This window comes from Tachyglossus aculeatus, chromosome 18, assembly GCF_015852505.1.
Source record: "Tachyglossus aculeatus isolate mTacAcu1 chromosome 18, mTacAcu1.pri, whole genome shotgun sequence".
Classification (NCBI taxonomy): domain Eukaryota; kingdom Metazoa; phylum Chordata; class Mammalia; order Monotremata; family Tachyglossidae; genus Tachyglossus; species Tachyglossus aculeatus.
In genome coordinates, this window is record NC_052083.1 from 9,557,626 (window position 1) to 9,576,509 (window position 18,884).

The 18,884-nt window shown below is 53.8% G+C and overlaps 1 protein-coding gene across 1 annotated transcript in view; it reads left to right on the top strand.

The window, feature by feature from the left end:
* LOC119940009 (microtubule-actin cross-linking factor 1-like) overlaps positions 1 to 13,897 on the top strand; it is a 53,676-nt gene extending 39,779 nt beyond the window's left edge. Inside the window, exons 32-40 of the mRNA XM_038760083.1 lie at positions 802 to 990; positions 5,038 to 5,149; positions 5,905 to 6,071; positions 8,395 to 8,557; positions 8,833 to 8,987; positions 9,817 to 9,891; positions 10,906 to 11,023; positions 12,418 to 12,569; positions 12,908 to 13,897. Coding sequence (XP_038616011.1) covers positions 802 to 990; positions 5,038 to 5,149; positions 5,905 to 6,071; positions 8,395 to 8,557; positions 8,833 to 8,987; positions 9,817 to 9,891; positions 10,906 to 11,023; positions 12,418 to 12,569; positions 12,908 to 13,897 — 2,121 coding nt within the window. The remainder of the gene's footprint in view (positions 1 to 801; positions 991 to 5,037; positions 5,150 to 5,904; positions 6,072 to 8,394; positions 8,558 to 8,832; positions 8,988 to 9,816; positions 9,892 to 10,905; positions 11,024 to 12,417; positions 12,570 to 12,907) is intronic.
* The last annotated feature ends 4,987 nt before the right edge of the window (positions 13,898 to 18,884 follow it).

Here is an 18,884-nt window from a genome sequence, read left to right on the forward strand (position 1 = left end):
ACTTAGTACAGTGTCTGGCACATTCATTCATTCATATTTATTGAGCGCTTACTGTGTGCACAGCACTGTACTAAGCACTTGGGAAGTACAAGTTGGCAACAAAATCAATCAATCAATCGTATTTATTGAGCACTTACCGTGTGCAGAGCACTGTACTAAGCACTTGGGAAGTACAAGTTGGCAACATCATCATCATCATCAATCGTATTTATTGAGTGCTTACTATGTGCAGAGCACTGTACTAAGCGCTTGGGAAGTACAAGTTGGCAACGTATAGAGACAGTCCCTACCCAACAGTGGGCTCACAGTCTAAAAGGGGGAGACAGAGAACAAAACCAAACATACTAACAAAATAAAATAAATAGAATAGATATGTCCAAGTAAAATAAAGAAATAGAGTAATAAATATGTACAAACATATATACAGGTGCTGTGGGGAAGAGAAGGAGGTAAGATGAGGGGATGGAGAGGGGGACGAGGGGGAGAGGAAGGAAGGGGCTCAGTCTGGGAAGGCTTCCTGGAGGAGGTGAGCTCTTAGTAGGGCCTCGAAGGGAGGAAGAGAGCTAGCTTGGCATAAGAGACGGTCCCTACCCAAGAACGAGCTCACAGTCTAGAAGGGGGAGGCAGATAACAAAACAAAACCCGTGGACAGGTGTCAAGTCGTCAGACCGCAATTATTATTACTATTATGATTATTCAGCCTAATCCATCCCCAGATTTCCCACCTGCTCCTTCCCCCGGCCTCTCCCCCGACCTCCGCCCCTGCCAACCGTGACTCTAGGCCCCCGGGCTGACCTGCAGGTGCTGAGCTGGGCCCAGAAGCAGGGGCAGCGGGCGCAGGAGCGACTGGAAGTGCTGGAGGCCCAGCGGGCGGAGCTGACCCGCCTCCTGGACTGGATCACCGCTGCCGAAGAGGCGCTGACCCTGAGGGACCTGGAACGGCTGCCCGAGGACATGGAGCAGCTGGACCAGCTGCGCACTCAGCACACGGTGGGACCATGTCAAACTCACCCCGGCCTCTCCTCCCCACCGCCGATCCATCAGTGGCATTCATGGAGCGCCTACTGTGTGCAGAGCACTGTTCTAAATGCTTGGGAGAGGTGCTTGCTGTTGGGTAGGGACTGTCTCTATATGTTGCCAACTTGGACTTCCCAAGCGCTCAATAAATACGATTGATTGATTAAATTATGGAGGTGCACATAGGGCCTGTGGGGCTGAGGGTGCGATGAACATCAAGTGCCTAAAGGATAAGCACAGACTGAACCCCCTCCTTCCTCTCCCCCTCCCCATCCCCCCCGCCTTACCTCCATCCCCTTGTACATATCTATTCTATTTATTTTATTTTGTTAGTGTGTTTGGTTTTGTCTCCCCCTTTTAGACTGTGAGCCCACTGTTGGGTAGGGACTGTCTCTATATGTTGCCAATTTGTACTTCCCAAGCGCTTAGTACAGTGCTCTGCACACAGTAAGCGCTCAATAAATACGATTGATTGATTGATTAAATTATGGAGGTGTACATAGGGCCTGTGGGGCTGAGGGTGCGATGAACATCAAGTGCTTAAAGGATAAGCACAGACTGAGCCCCCTCCTTCCTCTCCCCCTCCCCATCCCCCCCCCACCTTACCTCCATCCCCTTGTACATATCTATTCTTGTACCTATCTATTCTATTTATTTTATTTTGTTAGTATGTTTGGTTTTGTCTCCCCCTTTTAGACTGTGAGCCCACTGTTGGGTAGGGACTGTCTCTATATGTTGCCAATTTGCACTTCCCAAGCGCTTAGTACAGTGCTCTGCACACAGTAAGCGCTCAATAAATACGATTGATTGATTGATTAAATTATGGAGGTGTACATAGGGCCTGTGGGGCTGAGGGTGCGATGACCATCAAGTGCTTAAAGGATAAGCACAGACTGAGCCCCCTCCTTCCTCTCCCCCTCCCCATCCCCCCCGCCTTACCTCCATCCCCTTGTACATATCTATTCTTGTACCTATCTATTCTATTTATTTTATTTTGTTAGTATGTTTGGTTTTGTCTCCCCCTTTTAGACTGTGAGCCCACTGTTGGGTAGGGACTGTCTCTATATGTTGCCAATTTGTACTTCCCAAGCGCTTAGTACAGTGCTCTGCACACAGTAAGCGCTCAATAAATACAATTGATTGATTGATTGATCCCCTCCCCACAGCACCTGTATATATGTATATATGTTTGTACGGATTTATTACTCTATTTTATTTTGTTAATATGTTTTGTTTTGTTCTCTGTCCCCCTTCTAGACTGTGAGCCCACTGTTGGGTAGGGACCGTCTCTATAAGTTGCCAACTTGTACTTCCCAAGCGCTTCGTACAGTGCTCTGCATGCAGTAAGCGCTCAATAAATACGATTGAATGAATGAATAATAATAATAATAATGATAGTTATGGTATTTGCTAAGCGCTTATTATGTGCCAGGCACTCTACTAAACGCTGGGATAGAAATAAAGTAAGTTGGGCACAGTCCCTGTCCCACATGGGATTCACAGGATTAATCCCCATTTTATAAGTGAGGTAACTGAGGCGCAGAGCAGTTAAGTGACTTGCCCAAGGTCACACAGCAGATAAGTGGAGGAGCCGAGATTAGAACCCTAGAGGAGCAGCGTGGCTAAGTGGAAAGCGCCCGGGCTTTGGAGTCAGAGGTCATGGGTTCGAGTGCCGACTCCCCAACATGCCTGCTGTGTGACCTTGGGCAAGTCACTTAACTTCTCTGAGCCTCAGTGACCTCATCTGGAAAATGGGGATTAAGACTGTGAGCCCCACCTGGGACAACTTGATCACCTTGTAACCCCCCCTGCCAGTGCTTTGCACATAGTAAGCGCTCAACAAATGCCGTTATTATTATTATCATGGGTTCGAATCCCGGCTCCACCACATGTCTGCTGTGTGACCTTGGGCAAGTCACTTAGCTTCTCTGAGCCTCAGTTACCTCATCTGTAAAATGAGGATTAAGACTGTGAACCCCACATGGGACAACCTGATCACTTTGTATCCCCCCCAGCGCTTAGAACAGTGCTTTGCACATAGTAAGCGCTTAACAAATGCCAACATTGTTATTATTATTATTATTATTATTATTGTTATTGTTATTAAGTCCTTCAGACTCCCAGGCGTTTGCTCTATCCACTAGGCCACACTGCTTCTCCATTAGGAGGTGGGAGGTAGAGGAGGAAACTGCAAAAGAGAGTGAGGCGGAGAGGAAGGGGAACCCAATGCCCGGGCACCCCCCCCCCCCCGATTTTCTGGGGGTTGCCCAGTGGGTCTGGCCAGGTCTGCTGCCCTCTTAATAATAATAATAATTATTATGTTATGTTATGTTATATTATGTTAGTGTGTTTGGTTTTGTTCTCTGTCTCCCCCTTTTAGACTGCGAGCCCACCGTTGGGTAGGGACTGTCTCTAGATGTTGCCAATTTGTACTTCCCAAGCGCTTAGTACAGTGCTCTGCACATAGTAAGCGCTCAATAAATACGATCGATGATGATGATGGTCCCGGACTGACTGACCTGCCCTCACTGGGCCCAGGCAAGCAGGGAGCCCAGAGGGCACATTTCCTTTGGGGAGAATCCCCAGGGCCTGACTCTCTCTGACCTCTCTAGGCTGCCCCAGAGAGACCCCGGCCCAGACCAGGCCTCTCTCTCTCTCTCTCTCTTTTAGACTGTGAGCCCACTGTTGGGTAGGGACCGTCTCTATATGTTGCCAATTTGTACTTCCCAAGCGCTTAGTACAGTGCTCTGCACACAGTAAGCGCTCAATAAATACGATTAATGATGGTGATGAAAGGGACCAGGGCAGGGAGAGCAGTCACTAGACCCCTGGTGGACTCCTAGAGATTCATTCAATCAATCAATCAATCAATCAAATTTATTGAGTGCTTCCTGTGTGCAGAGCACTGGACTAAGCCCTTGGGAAGTCCAGGTTGGCAACATATAGAGGCGGTCCCTACCCAACAGTGGGCTCACAGTCTAGAAGGGACTGTTCATTCATTCAATCGTATTTATTATCATCATCATCATCATCAATCGTATTTATTGAGCGCTTACTGTGTGCAGAGCACTGTATTAAGCACTTGGGAAGTACAAGTTGGCAACATATAGAGACAGTCCCTACCCAACAGTGGGCTCACAGTCTAAAAGGGGGAGACAGAGAACAAAACCAAACGTACTAACAAAATAAAATAAATAGAATAGATATGTACAAGTAAAATAAATAAATAAATAGAGTAACAAATATGTACAAACATATATACATATATACAGGTGCTGTGGGGAAGGGAAGGAGGTAAGATGGGGGGGATGGAGAGGGGGATGAGGGGGAGAGGAAGGAAGGGGCTCAGTCTGGGAAGGCCTCCTGTGTGCGGAGCACTGTACTAAGCGCTTGGGAAGTCCAAGTTGGCAACATATAGAGGCGGTCCCTACCCAACAGTGGGCTCACAGTCTAGAAGGGGGAGACAGAGAACGAAACAAAACATATTAACAAAATAAAATAAATAGAAGAAATAGGTACAAATAAAATAGAGTAATAAATCCGTACAAACATATATGCATCTATACAGGTGCTGTGGGGAGGGGAAGGAGGTAAGGAGGAGGGGGAGAGGAAGGAGGGTGCTGAGTGTGGGAAGGCCTCCTGGAGGAGGTGAGCTCTCAGTAGGGCTTTGAAGGGAGGAAGGGAGCTAGCTTGGTGGATGGGCAGAGGGAGGGCATTCCGGGCCTGGGGGATGACGTGGGCCGGGGGTCGACGGCGGGACAGGCGAGAACGAGGCCCGGTGAGGAGATTAGCGGCAGAGGAGTGGAGGGTGCGGGCTGGGCTGGAGAAGGACAGAAGGGAGGTGAGGTAGGAGGGGGCCAGGGGATGGATGGACAGCCTTGAAGCTGAGAGTGAGGAGTCTCTCAGCCCGGCCCCCTCTTCCCTCCCATTCCCCCCGGCCTCCGCTTCCCCACAGCTCTTCCTTCAGCCCTACCTCACGCAGCCCATTCGAATTCTGCCTTCCACTCAATCCCCCTTCAGGAGTTCACCGAGGAACTGAATCAGAAGCAGCCAGAGGTGGAATTGGCCATGAGAAGCTGCAACAGGAGATCGAGCCTGGAGGGATCCCTTGCCCCTCAGCGGCCCCCGGCAGGTGAGGAACCTCCATCGCCCCTTCCCTACCCGGAGGGAACCTCCCTCTGTCACTGGCACCCCAATTCCGCCAACACCCCCTCTTCCCTGTAGCCTCCCCTGACCCTCTTCCTCCCCGCCCTCCCCAGCCCCATTCCCTCCCCCAGGTCCAGGTCCAGCTGGGACAGGACAGGGCAGGGAGGAGACCTAGATCGGACTTGTGGGTACTGCTGGAGGACCACCTCCTGCCCGACACCCTAACTCTCTGCCCATGCCCAAGGGGGCCCCAGCCATCGGGCCCATTGGGCAAGTCCCCGGCCCAATCCCAGACCAAAATGGGGCCGTCCTCTAGACGTGGCCGATCGTATCCAAGCCCACCCGAGCGTGGCTGGATTCTTGGGGGCTCTCCACCTCTTTCTCTTCCAAACATCCACTCTCCTCCAGGCCCTCAACCTAGGTCTCCCTACCTCTTTCCCTCCCGTACATCCATCCTCCCTCCAGTCCCTTGTAAGCCCCCGTCGGTCCTATCCACTTCAACCTCCCTGCTAAGATACTGTCTTTCCTCCAGACCCCTGACCTGGCCTAGGAGGAGGAGAAGGGCATTGATCATTTTCACGAACAGACCCCTGGGAGCCCGATGCCTGAAGGGGAAGGGGTAGGGGGGGGCGGGCGAAGGGACACCCTCGTGGAATTCAGTGGCCCTGGCTGCCGAGGGTATGTTGAGCGGGAGGGAGGGAAGGACCCTCGGGGAGCCAAGAGTTTGAATCCCCCCCGCAGGGCGCCGTGGAGCGGGGAAGACGGGCTCGGCCCCCAGAATGCCGCTACTGGACCTGGAGCCCCAGAGCCCGCTGGCCGCCCAGCTCCTCGGCCGCTGGCAGCAGCTCTGGCTCATAGCCCTTGACCGGCAGTATCGGTTGCAGGCGGCCGCTCAGCGGCTAGAGGAGGTGAGAGACGGGGGGGCAGTGCGGAGGGGGTCGGGAGCCCCTCAGTTAGAGGGGGCTGAGGGACTAGTCAAGAGGGCACCTAAGACTGGAAGGAGAGAGAACGGTAGGAAAAGGAGGGAGGAAGATTGAGGAACCTGGAGGGGTGGGCAGGAGGAGGTCCTTGACTCACATGGGAGGAACCTTAGTTGATGGCAGGAAACTGAGCAGAACGGTGGAGGAAGAAGGATACGAGGTTTATGGAAAGACAGGCCCCTGATGGGGCGGTCTCACCCCACTCCTTCCTCCCCGCCACCCCTCCACTGACCCTGGAGATATTTCTGGACTTCAAGTCCCCACTGGCCAGTCGGGGCAGCTGTTCTGGTTGGGGAAACGGTGGGCCACCGGAGAAGCAGCTTGGCTCAGAGGAAAGGGAACGGGCTTTGGAGCCGGAGGTCATGGGTTCAAATCCCGGCTCCACCACTTGTCAGCTGGGTGACTTTGGGCGAGTCACTTCACTTCTCTGGGCCTCAGTTACCTCATCTGTAAAACGGGGATTAAGAGTGTGAGCCCCATGTGGCACCCTGTATCCCCCCAGTGCTTAGAACGGTGCTTTGCACATAGTAAGCGCTTAATAAATGCCATTATTATTATTATTATTATTATTATTAGCAAGGCGTCATCAATCAATCAATCAATCAATTGTATTTATTGAGCGCTTACTATGTGCAGAGCACTGTACTAAGCGCTTGGGAAGTACAAATTGGCAACACATAGAGACAGTCCCTACCCAACAGTGGGCTCACAGTCTAAAAGGGGGAGACAGAGAACAGAACCAAACATACCAACAAAATAAAATAAATAGGGTAGAAATGTACAAGTAAAATAAATAAATAAATAAATAGAGTAATAAATATGTACAACCATATATACATATATACAGGTGCTGTGGGGAAGGGAAGGAGGTAAGATGGGGGGATGGAGAGGGGGACGAGGGGGAGAGGAAGGAAGGGGCTCAGTCTGGGAGGAAGGGGCTCAGTCTGGGCACAGATGTGCACAATTGACTACGTGGGTACTCGTGTGAGATTCTGCAAGAGAGAGAGAGAGTGCGTGTGTGTATATACACACCTTTGGGGTTGACGCTAACCGCTCAAGAATCTGGGTGGGATGGAGGCTGCCCTCCAGCTGGCCCCAGACGGGGACTCTGAAGCTGGATTTGGTAACTCTTTCCAGATGGATGGGAGGTGAGCCCCAACCTGACCACCCTGAGGCTCTGGGAAGAATGCCTAGGGCCGCTCCTTGCATGGCTATGTACCACACCTCCTTGAGTTGGCCCCCTGCCCCGACCTCGTTTATTTTTTTTAATGGAATTTGTTAAGCGTTTATTACGTGTTAAGCACTGTTCTAAACTCTGCGGTAGATACAAGCTAATCGGGTTGGACACGGCCCCTGTCCCACATGGGGCTCACAGTCTATTTATGAGGGAGAGCAGGTATTGAATCCTATTTTAACAGATGAGGAAACTGAGGCCCAGAGAAGTGAAGAGACTTCTGCACTTAGAAGTCACTTAGGGCGTGCAGACCCTAATCTCTTCCACTTGGGGCTGGGGCACGGGGGCCGGAGCAGGATGGGGAGATGATGTGGGATCGAGCCGGGAGGAAGGAGGGAGAGGAGCAGGAAAAGGGAGGAGGGATGGGGCTGCATCAGGATCGGCTGTGGCACAGTTCTGGCCAACCCGTCCCGCGGTTGAGCTCACCTGTACCTAGCCCGGACCCGTGGCCTGACGGGAATCGGCCGACCCCATCAGCCGCGCTGCTGCGGGTAGCCGGGAGTGGGGTCGGATAAAGTGGGTCCCCAGCTCCAGCCCCTCAGCTCTCCTTTGCTAGAAGTCCCGCAGGCTCGCCCAGCTTTGGCGAGGGCTAATACCGGCCAAAGAGCCTCCTTCCCCACCAGTGCCACCCAGAGCGGCGGCCCTGGGATGCCTCGTCCTCTTGCCCTTCCTGCCTCCTCAGGCTGGGCTGAGGGAGGCTGGAAGAGGACCTCCCAAGGCAGTCGTGGGAGCTCTCTCTGATACGTATCTTGCCCTTTTCCCCTGCCCCGAGTTGTCCTCCTTCTCTACTATGACCCCCAGTCCCTCATTCAATCAATCAGTCAATCAATCAATCGTATTTATTGAGCGCTTACTGTGTGCAGAGCACTGTACTAAGCGCTTGGGAAGTACAAGTCGGCAACACATAGAGACAATCCCTACCCAACATCTAGGCTCACAGTCTAGAACCCCTCTCCAGCTCTCTGCAGCCTGACCCCTGACCTCTGACTTCCCTCTTTCCTCTCTTCCCTCCAACAGCAAGAGGCCTTTGCCCATTTTGACTTTGGGGTCTGGCGACGGCGCTACCTGCAGTGGATCGGTCACCGAAAGTCCCGCCTCCTCGACATATTCCGGAGCATTGACCGGGACCAAGACGGGCGGGTCAGTCACCAGGAGTTCATCAACAGCGTCATGGCATCCAGTGAGTTAGCTTAGGGGTGTTGGGGGGGTTGATCTGCGGAGGGGCCGGGGCTTGGGATTGGGCCTACGGTCATCGGACCGGGCCAGAGGTGAGGCTGGGCCGGATGCTGTCGCTCCCAAGGGCTTAGTGCAGCGCCCTGGGCCCAGTAAGTGCTCAGCAAATACCATTGATTGATTGATTGATGGAGACGTTCCCCTCCGCTTCTGTCTGGTGAGCAGCCTGACCTGTCTTTTCTACTCCTCCCGTCCTTGCTCCCCTCCCTGCCCGGTCGACAGAGTTCCCCACCAGCCTCCTGGAGATGAGCGCCGTGGCCAGCGTCTTTGACACCAACGGGGACGGCTTCATCGACTACTGCGAGTTTGTCAGCGCTCTGCACCCCAGCCGGGACCCCAGAGGCCGGGGGCCTGACGCCGACCGCATCCAGGATGAGGTGCCGAACTGGGGCCACTTGGCGGGGGCGGCTCCGGGAGGAGGTGGGGACCAGGGTAGGGAGGGGGACGCGGGCGAGGTTTCAGGGAGGGGTCGGTGTGGATTATTTATTTCCCGAAGATCCAGGGCCACTTTGGGCTGCTGGGGACTGGGACCGCGGGTCGGTCTTCTGGTCAGCCAGCACTCTGCTTGGGGTCTCCTCCTGGCTAAGGAAGGCTCAGAGCCTGGCGGGGCCTGGCTGACGTGGAGGAACTCCGTCCCAGCCCTGATCCTAGAGCCTGACCAGCCTCAAGCATGACATATCTGGAGAGAGAGACAACCCTCAGGGGCGTCTTTCACACCCAGGTCCTAGTCTGACCCCCTGACGCTGACATTTCCCCCGGGGCCGATGGGCCACCGGAGTCACGTTAGAAGGAGGGCCAGCCAGATGGGGAACTGCACTGGGGCTTGAGGCTAGAGATGGGGTGGGCCCAAAAGCAGCTGGTGATGGCTCCTTATGGTGGCTGCCCCATGGGCCCCAGCCAGTGGAAAGATGGAGCTCTGCCCAGTAGCTCTGGACGCTTCATCCCAGAATGCTCCGAGGTTGGCCATCATCATCATCAATTGTATTTATTGAGCGCTTACTATGTGCAGAGCACTGTACTAAGCGCTTGGGAAGTACAAATTGGCAACATAGAGAGACAGTCCCTACCCAACAGTGGGCTCACAGTCTAAAAACAGTGGGCTCACAGTGGGCCATGAGAGGAGGCGGCGGGGCGGGGAGGAAAGGAGGGAGGATTGAGGGGCATCAGCCCAGCCGTCTCCCCGATGAGCACACTGTATTCGCTCAGGTGACCCGGCAGGTTTCCCAGTGCAACTGTGCTCGGCGCTTCCTGGTGGAACAGATCAGTGCCAACCGCTACAGGGTGAGCCCACGTCCCTCCCTGCCCTTCTTTACCCACTTCCCCCCGGGTGTTGACTTAAGCCCAGGCCATCACGGGGCAAGCATGGAGGAACCAATCCCATAGTGGGCATCCACAGGAAATGGTCCTGGGGCTGGTTTGGGTCACTCTCTTTATCCCAGCTGGTTGAAGGGATTGAGATTGGGGGGCGGGGGGAACAGGACTACCCCCTTCTCCACCACCCCTCCCCTCATCTTCCAAGCCCCCCACTAGCATGGGTGGGATCGACAGGACTTCGGAAGCAGGAATAGAATTAAGAGCGACCCAAGACAAGTGGGGAAAATTGTCCTTCAGAAGCGATGAAAGAGGGCCACATTCAAGATAAGGCCTTTGGGGATGACAAACCAACCCAAATCCAGGCTGGGGAGAAATTGGTGAGGCACAAGCACAACAGAAACAGAGCTAGGGGTCTGCGTGGACCACCAGCTCAGTCTGAGCTTGTGGAGCCATTATTAAAATAACCCACACGGCCAGAGTCAGACAGTAATTCCGTGCCACACTCTGCCCCAGACAAGCCCTGTTAGAGTTTTGGCTTGAACCTCGGTGGCCCTACTTTACTCAGAAGATGGGGACACCGGAGCCGGTCCAGAGAAGGGACCAAAGTGATGACTGGACAGAGTTAGGAACTGGATCGTATGAGGAAATGGTGAAGGAACTGTGGGTGACTAGGCTGGAGCAAAGAAAGCCGAGGCGAGCTGGGCCATTTCTGGCTAGTTGTTCTCCAGGTTCACAGAGTATTTGGGCCAGACCAGAGTCCCTTCTCTCTTAGTCTGGGGCCAGATTTGTTACCTCCCTTTCCATTCTGGGACCTGATTTGCCCCCTCCTTCTCCTCCTCGCCCCCGAGAAGTTAGCAGCCCCGGCCCCAGCCCCCTGGATCTGTTGTTCCCCCTCTCTTGGGCTCTCAGGCTGAGCCTTCCATCCCTGCTTCCCTCCTTCCCCTCTCTCTTCTCCCTCCGCCGTCCCCTTTCCCGCCCCAGTTTGGAGAGTCCCAGCAGCTTCGAATGGTGCGGATTCTGCGGAGTTCACTGATGGTGCGGGTCGGAGGGGGCTGGATTGCCCTGGATGAGTTTCTGGTGAAGAACGACCCCTGCAGAGGTGAGGGCCAGTCGAACAATCAGTCAATGATGTTTATCGGGAGCAGGGCACTGTACTAAGCGGATGGGAGGGTACAGTACAACAGAGTTGGTGGACACCTTCCCTCCCCATCAGGAGCTTACATCTATTGGGGGAGACAGACATTAAAATAAATCACGGATATATATATATATATATATATGTATATATATGTATATATATATGTATATATATATGTATATATATGTGTGTGTGTGTATATATATATATATATATATATATATATATATATATATATGTATATATATGTATATAAGTGCTGTGGGGGTGAATATCAAATGTGTAAAGGGAACAGACCCAAGGGTGTAGGTGACACAGAAGCGAGAGGGAGTAGGGGGAATTAGGGCTTAGTTTTAATAAGGCTTAATAAGTTTTAATAAGGCTTTAATGGGAGAGTGGCGGAGTTCCAGGCTAGAAGCAGGAGGCGGACGAGGGGTCGGCGATGAGGTTGACGAGAACGAGGTAGAGTGAGTAGGTTGTCATTAGAGGAGGGCAGCGTGGCTCAGTGGAAAGAGCCCGGGCTTGAGAGTCAGAGGTCATGGGTTCTAATCCCGGCTCCTCCACTTGTCAGCTGTGTGACTTTGGGCAAGTCACTTCACTTCTCTGAGCCTCAGCTACCTCATCTGTAAAATGGGGATTAAGACTGTGAGCCCCACGCGGGACAACCTGATCACCTTGTCTTCCCCCAGCACTTAGAACAGTGCATCGCACATAGTAAGCGCTTACCAAATGCCATTATTATTATTAGTAGTAGTAGTAGAGGAGCAAAGTGAGCGGGCTGGGTTGTAGTAGAAAATCAGGGAGGTGAGGTGGGGGGGGGCAAGGGGATTAATTGAGTGCTTTGAAGCCAGCGGTGAAGAGTTTCCTTTAGAGGTGGAGATGGGCGGACAGCCATAGGAGGTTCCTGAGGAATGGGGAGATGTGGACTGAATCATCATCATCATCATCATCAATCGTATTTATTGAGCGCTTACTGTGTGCAGAGCACTGTACTAAGCGCTTGGGAAGTACAGGTTGGTAACATATAGAGACAGTCCCTACGACTGAATGTGCTTTAGGAAGATGATCTGGGCAGCGAGGTGAAAGATGGGGGGAAAGATAAAGGAGTGGGGGCAAGGTTGGATGGGCCAGAAGTGGGGGTACTGGGCGGTAGGGGAGTGATGTATCTGGCGGGCAGCAGAGATCAGCCCGTCACGTGGACTTTTACTGTCCCGTCGGGAACCTAGGGTGGCTGTGGGGCATTCATTCATTCATTTAATCGAATTTATTGAGCACTTACTATGTGCAGAGCACTGTACTAAACGCTTGGGATAATACACCACAAAATGATAGACAGATCTGACCGTCTCTTACAGTGAAAGGACGGACCAACCTGAAGATCAACGAGAAATACCTGTCTTCAGAGAGGAGCGCCTGTTCGGCCAAGGCCCTGTCTCCCAGCCGCTCGGCCTCTAGCCTGAGCCTCTACAGCAGCGCCTCGGCTCCCAGCAGCCCCCTGAGCCGGAAGGTGAGTGCAGAGCCCGGGCGGGAGGCGGTGGGCCGCCGGCGGCGGGGGGACCACTCACCTCGTGCCTGTCGTTTGGGCTTTGGGGACCCTGGCCCTCCTCATTCCACCGAGTCTGAGGATGCTGGGCCCCCAAACTGCTGAGGGGCAGGCCCAAACTCTTGACCCTTGACCCCACTGCCCACGGGGCAGCGCCAACCCGCCGTGGGCTGCTGGCTTCTTGCCGCTGGGGCCGGTTCTTGTGGGGCAGGGCGGTGAGCTGTGGGGGCTGCGGACCCTGAGGAGCCCGGGCAGCGAGCGGTCAGTCCCCGGACTGTTCGTCGTCCCCTCTCCCCCCCAAGCCTCAGCTCGTGCGGCGGCGGCCTCGCTCCGGGGACAGGGGTCCGCACTCCCGCAGCTCCCTGCCACTCAGCAGTACCGACGCGAGAATCAGCGCAGCCGATCCACGGGGGGACAGAGGAGCCGCGGGGGCAGGATCCGCGCGAGGCCGGAAGGAGTCAGCGCGGGCCCCGGAGGAGATGGAAGAGTCGACGCGGGGGATGGAGGGAAAGGGGGAGGTGGTGCCGGGGACCCAGGGGGCTCGGGGACCGGGGCAAGTGACGGAGGGGACAGGAGAGATGATGCAAGGGACGGAAGAGACGGGGCGGGTGATGGACAGGATGGAAGAGAAGGGGCGGGCGGCGGAGAGGACGGAAGAGACGGGGTGGGCGGCGGAGAGGACGGAAGAGACGGGGTGGGCGACGGAGAGGATGGAAGAGATGGGGCAGGCGATGGAAAGTATGGAGGAGACGGGGTGGGTGACGGAGTGCACGGAAGAGAAAGGCCGGGTGACAGAGGGGACAGAAACGTCAGCTCAGGGGACAGAAGAGGTGGTGTGGGTGATGGAGGGGGCGGAAGAGGGAGCACAAGGGACAGAGGAGACGGCGCGGGGGACGGAGAGGACGGAAGAGGCATCGCGAGGGACAGAAGAGATGGCGCGGGCGACGGAGGGGACGGAAGAAACACCCAAGGTAACAGAGGAGATGGCTCAGGGGCCAGAGAGGCCAGTGCAGGTGCTGGAGGGGAAGGACCATACAGTCCAGGGGACCCAGGGGAAGATGGAGGCGGCCCAGGTAACAGAGGGGACAGCGCGCATGACAGAGGGCGGAGGAGAGACGGCGCGGCCAGCCCAGGGGACGGGAGAGGTGGCGGAGGCGGAGGGGCCGGGCCCCGGAGAGGAGGCAGCCCCGGACGAGGCCCGCGGAGTCGCTGAAGCCCAAGGAGCCGTTCAGGTGGAGACTCGGGGCCCTGCTGGGGGGGAGGATGGCACCGCCGGGGGCTCCACAAGCTGAACCCTGGGGGCCTGGGGTGACCGGGGATGAGGGAGGGGGTGCCCGCTCTCTGGGGCCCCGTTCCCTTCGCCACCCTCCTTGTCCCCGGAGGCCGCCCGGAGACCTCTCTGCCCCGTGAAACTCCAGCTCCGCCTGACCCTTGCTCTCCATGGGGATCTGGCTCTCCACCCAGGAGGCTCGGTGCCGGCCTGGGAGTGTGGGTCTGGGACTGCGGGGAGGAGTGGGAGACGGCGGGGCGGTGGGTGAGCGAGCGAGGGCCCCCCCCACCTCCACCCATCTCTCTGTCTCTGCTCCCGCCTCATCCTTCCCCTGGCCCGGCCCCATCCGCCCTGCATCTGTAGCACCTGCCCTCGGGAGTCCCACCACCGCAGACAATAAAGGCAGATTTTTTCCAACACAGCCTGGCTTGGGGATTGGTCATTTCCCTGCCCAGCCCTCACCAATCAATCAATCAATCAATCGTATTTATTGAGCGCTTACTGTGTGCAGAGCACTGTACCAAGCGGCACTGTTGCAGCTTTGGGCCACTGGGGAAGGGGCCTCAGGCCCACTGGACACGTGGGGAGGCATTAGCGTGGTTTAATAATAATAATGATCAATCAATCGTATTTATTGAGCGCTTACTGTGTGCAGAGCACTGTACTAAGCGATTGGGAAGTACAAGTTGGCAACATATAGAGACAGTCCCTACCCAATAGTGGGCTCACAGTCTAAAAGGGGGAGACGGAGAACAAAACCAAACATACTAACAAAATAAAATAACATTTATTAAGCGCTTACTATGTGCAAAGCACTGTTCTAAGTACTGGGAAGGTTACAAGGTGATCAGGTTGTCCCACGGGGGGCTCAGTCGCCCTCCTGGATTTGCCCCGTAGTGACCGCATGGTAAACTCACTGTGGGCAGGGAATGTCTGTTTTATTGTTATAGTGCATTCTCCTAAGCGCTTAGTACAGCGCTCGGCTGACAGCGCTCAGTAAGTACGATTAATTCCTTCGGGACTCATCTGCTTCCGCCCCAGGCTTTGGTAGGGAAAGGCTGCACTGGGTTGCCTTTTTATCCTCTCTGGAAGTGCAGACAAAACAGCAGGTGTTTTGAAGCAGACTTGGGGAAAAAACATGGTGAGAAATCCCTCCCTCAGCCCCAGGACACTTAATAATAATAATAATGATGGCATTTGTTAAGCGCTTACTATGTGCAAAGCACTGTTCTAAGCACTGGGGAGGATACAAGGTGATCAGGTTGTCCCACTTGGGGTTCACAGTCTTAATCCCCATTTTACAGATGAAGGTAACTGAGGCCCAGAGAAGTGAAGTGACTTGCCCAAAGTCACACAGCTAATTGGAGCCGGGATTTGAACCCATAACCTCTGACTCCAAAGCCCGTGCTCTTTCCAATGAGCCACCAACTGAGACTTAGGTGTGGATCCGTAATTTATTTATACTAATGTCTGCCTCCCCCTCTAGATTTTAAGCTCGGTGTGGGCAGGGGACATGTGTCAGCTCTATTAGACTCTCTCAAGCGCTTAGTACAGTGCTCCGCATGCAGGAAACGCCCCACAAAAATGACTGAGTCAAAAGCCACGTAAAGCGGCAAGGCCGGGCAACAGGGTGGGAGGTAAAAATGCCGAAGAGGGCCGGCAAGATGGATAAACTTGTGCTTCTTTGTGCCCGTCACTCTGGGTGAGCAAGAGAACCTGCCCAACACCTTTGGGTGGGCATCTCTGAGGGGGCACGGACGTGGAAGAAGACAAGAGCTGAGGTGAAAACAAGCAGGGTGCCAAGACGGGGAGATGAACGCGGATCTGGGACGGATTGACTGGAGAATGCTCACCATCGATACTTAGGACTAACCACGTTTACGCGGCAGCAAGATGGAATACAGGCAATCGTTTCAATTATTATTATTTTTTAATCCCATTTGCTCTTTTCCAGTCCGAAGCACCAGATTTTACGGCGCGGTCCTAAAACCCGGAGACAAATACAGCACGAACTTGAAGCGTCTTTAGCGGGTCCGGACCTAAGTGATTTAAGTTGGCACATCTTTTAAAAATTTATTGAAAATAAGGATAAAGAGGTACAGTCCTCAATGCTTCCGGGCCCTGGGAATTCACTTCTACAAACCACTGATCAATGGGCCTCGCCCCTAAAAAGACAAACCCAACATCCCCCCAAGTTGGAGGGGTTAAGTTGTTCTTCACAACGTCGCTACTTCATCTGGTAGGATTTTTCAACCGACCAAAGTGGATTTAGGGCGTCGGGGCGGTGAGCGGCTGACCCTGTCACCGTCAGCGGTGTCACCCCGAGCTGTGGAATGGGCTACCTGGACTGGTGGGTCGTTTAAAAAGTCTCCCTCCATCGTTTCTCCGACGGTTTCTTCCAGACCGGGTGGCAACACGATAGTCGGGTCTCGTTTTCGGTCGGGGCCGATGCCACCGCCGTTTCCTCTGGGTGCCCACTGAGGCACATGGGGCGGATTCTCTCTAGGCGACGCTCGAACTGGCGAGCGTGGGGTCGACCCCTCTACCGCACCGGGTCTATGCCTCTGAGGCAGACACGTGATTTTTGCCTTCATTTAGCTGGCGGGGGCCTCTGTGTTTCCACGCTGTCCGATAAAAACCAATCAGGGAGGACGGGTCCGTTGTCCAAATCCATAAGTTTCGGGGGTCCCGAGATACAAATTCATTTCAAACGGTCTCAAAGCGAACGCATGGGAAGGGGGCGGGGGGGGGTTTCTCGCTCAGAGCTCGCTCGACAGGCGAGGTTTCCAAAATCAAAACACATTCCTGAGACTTGCTAAGAGTCGGGTTTCCGCTGCCCCGTGAATTTTCACCAAAGGAAATCACGGTATACAAGATTCAGGCGAGCCGTGGCTCACAGGGGAGTCTGTTTACAAAACGCACCCACTTTTATAGTTCCCTTCCTATTCTACTGGGACACATCCAAAAAAACCAAAAAAACACTACACGGTCTCACGAACTGGTTTTTTGTACAGTGTCGAAGCTTTTAAAAAACCCCCTCTGGTGAAGGAGTTGATGATAAAAGTCAGACCGATAAATTTGATCTACCACGTCCAGGTGGGAGGTAAATATGGAAATCTGTTTTTTCAGGCACAACTCCAATGCTGGTAATCCAAGAACAACAAATCCGGCAGGCGCTTCCACTTAGCCAGAAAGAGAAACCACCCTACCATTTTTCTTCTCCCGGTCCGTCAAAAGTCCCGGACGCAATTAAAAAAGCGGAATACAATGATTGCTACTGGCTCACGGGCATCCCACCGTGATCGGCTTCATGATTTCTTGTCCCTCGGGGGTCTGAGCGGATGGAGGGTTTGCTTCATCTGAGCCGATATTAACTGAAATACCTCCCCCTTTTACCGGTGAAGGTGGTCTGCTCGCTGCCGAACTGGTGATTCACGTCTGTTACCGAGACGGGCTCCAGGCCTGCCCAGGGATCTTCAAACATCGAAGGCTTGAAATAGTTCTCCACGTCGTCTGACGATCTCTTCGATCTCCTGGGGCCCTGCATCGCGCCAAAGGGGGTAGAAGTTCTGGGGGACCCCTTGGGGGAGAGGGAGAAAAGGGGGGGAAAAAAGAAAACGGATAAGGAAACGTTTTTATCGGACACGTGCGGTATTCCAAACCAGAGGATTCTCTTTCCCGGCGCCAGTTGGCAATCGATCGGGTTCTAGGGTGCCCACGAATTTCTGAAGATTTAAGCGGATTGGTGTGATTGACCAAAAATCGTGAGCCTCCACCCCCTCACTCAATTTCTGGCTCCATTCTTTGAGGCGGTCTCTCCCCGCCACCCGCCACCATCGGCGTTGTGCTGTTCTCTGCTCTTTCTCCTACCCTCATTTGGGAGAAGCAGCGTGGCTCATTGGAAAGAGCCCCGGCTTTGGAGTCGGAGGTCATGGGTTCGAATCCCGGCTCCGCCACATGTCTGCTGTGTGACCTTGGGCAAGTCACTTAACTTCTCTGAGCCTCAGTTCCCTCACCTGTAAAATGGGGATTAAGATTGTGAGCCCCACGTGGGACAACCTGATTGCCTTGTATCCCCCCAGCGCTTAGAGCAGTGCTTGGCACATAGTAAACGCTTAACATATACCATCATTATTATTATTCTGGGTGCCTCAGTTCCCTCATCTGTAAAATGGGGATTAAGACTGTGAGCCCCACGTGGGACAACTTGATCACCTTGTATCCCCCCCAGCGCTTAGAACAGTGCTCTGCACATAGTAAGAGCTTAACAAATGCCATTCTTCTTCTTCTTCTTCTTCTTCTTATTATTATCTTCACATGGGAAGATAAGGGTGAACTGAGATGCCGTGTTATTACACTCGTCTAAGATTGCCAACAGCCTGTTTCCTTAGAGCGGAACAAGTATTATTCCCTGGGCGTTAATTAGGCCTTCTGAGCGATTTATCAATCAATCAATCGTATTTATTGGGCGCTTACTGTGTGCAGAGCACTGTGCAAGCCAGAATGGTTTGCTCTCTTGCACTGTATTGGTATTCTTTTCTTAAACGTTCCCTGGCTAGCCAGGCACCGCCAATGCAACCGGAGGTTTTCGATGGAAACTAAAACTACTTTTGCAAGTATTTTAAAAGGATATGGCCTTTTGGGCAGCTCATTCGTTCATTCAAATCAATCGTATTTGAGTGCTTACTGTGTGCAGAGCACTGTACTAAACGCTTGGGAAAGTACGACACAGTACTAAACCACGCTGCTTATTAAGTGCTTACTATGTGCCAAGCACTGATGATCGTCCCACGAGGGGCTCACGGTCTTAATCCCCATTTTCCAGGTGAGGTCACTGAGGCCCAGAGAAGTGAGAAGCAGCGTGGCTCAGTGGAAAGAGAGCCCAGGCTTGGGAGTCAGAGGTCGTGGGTTCTAATTCCGGCTCCGCCAACTGTCAGCTGTGTGACTTTGGGCAAGCCGCTTCACTTCTCTGGGCCTCAGTTCCCTCATCTGTCAAACGGGCATGAAGA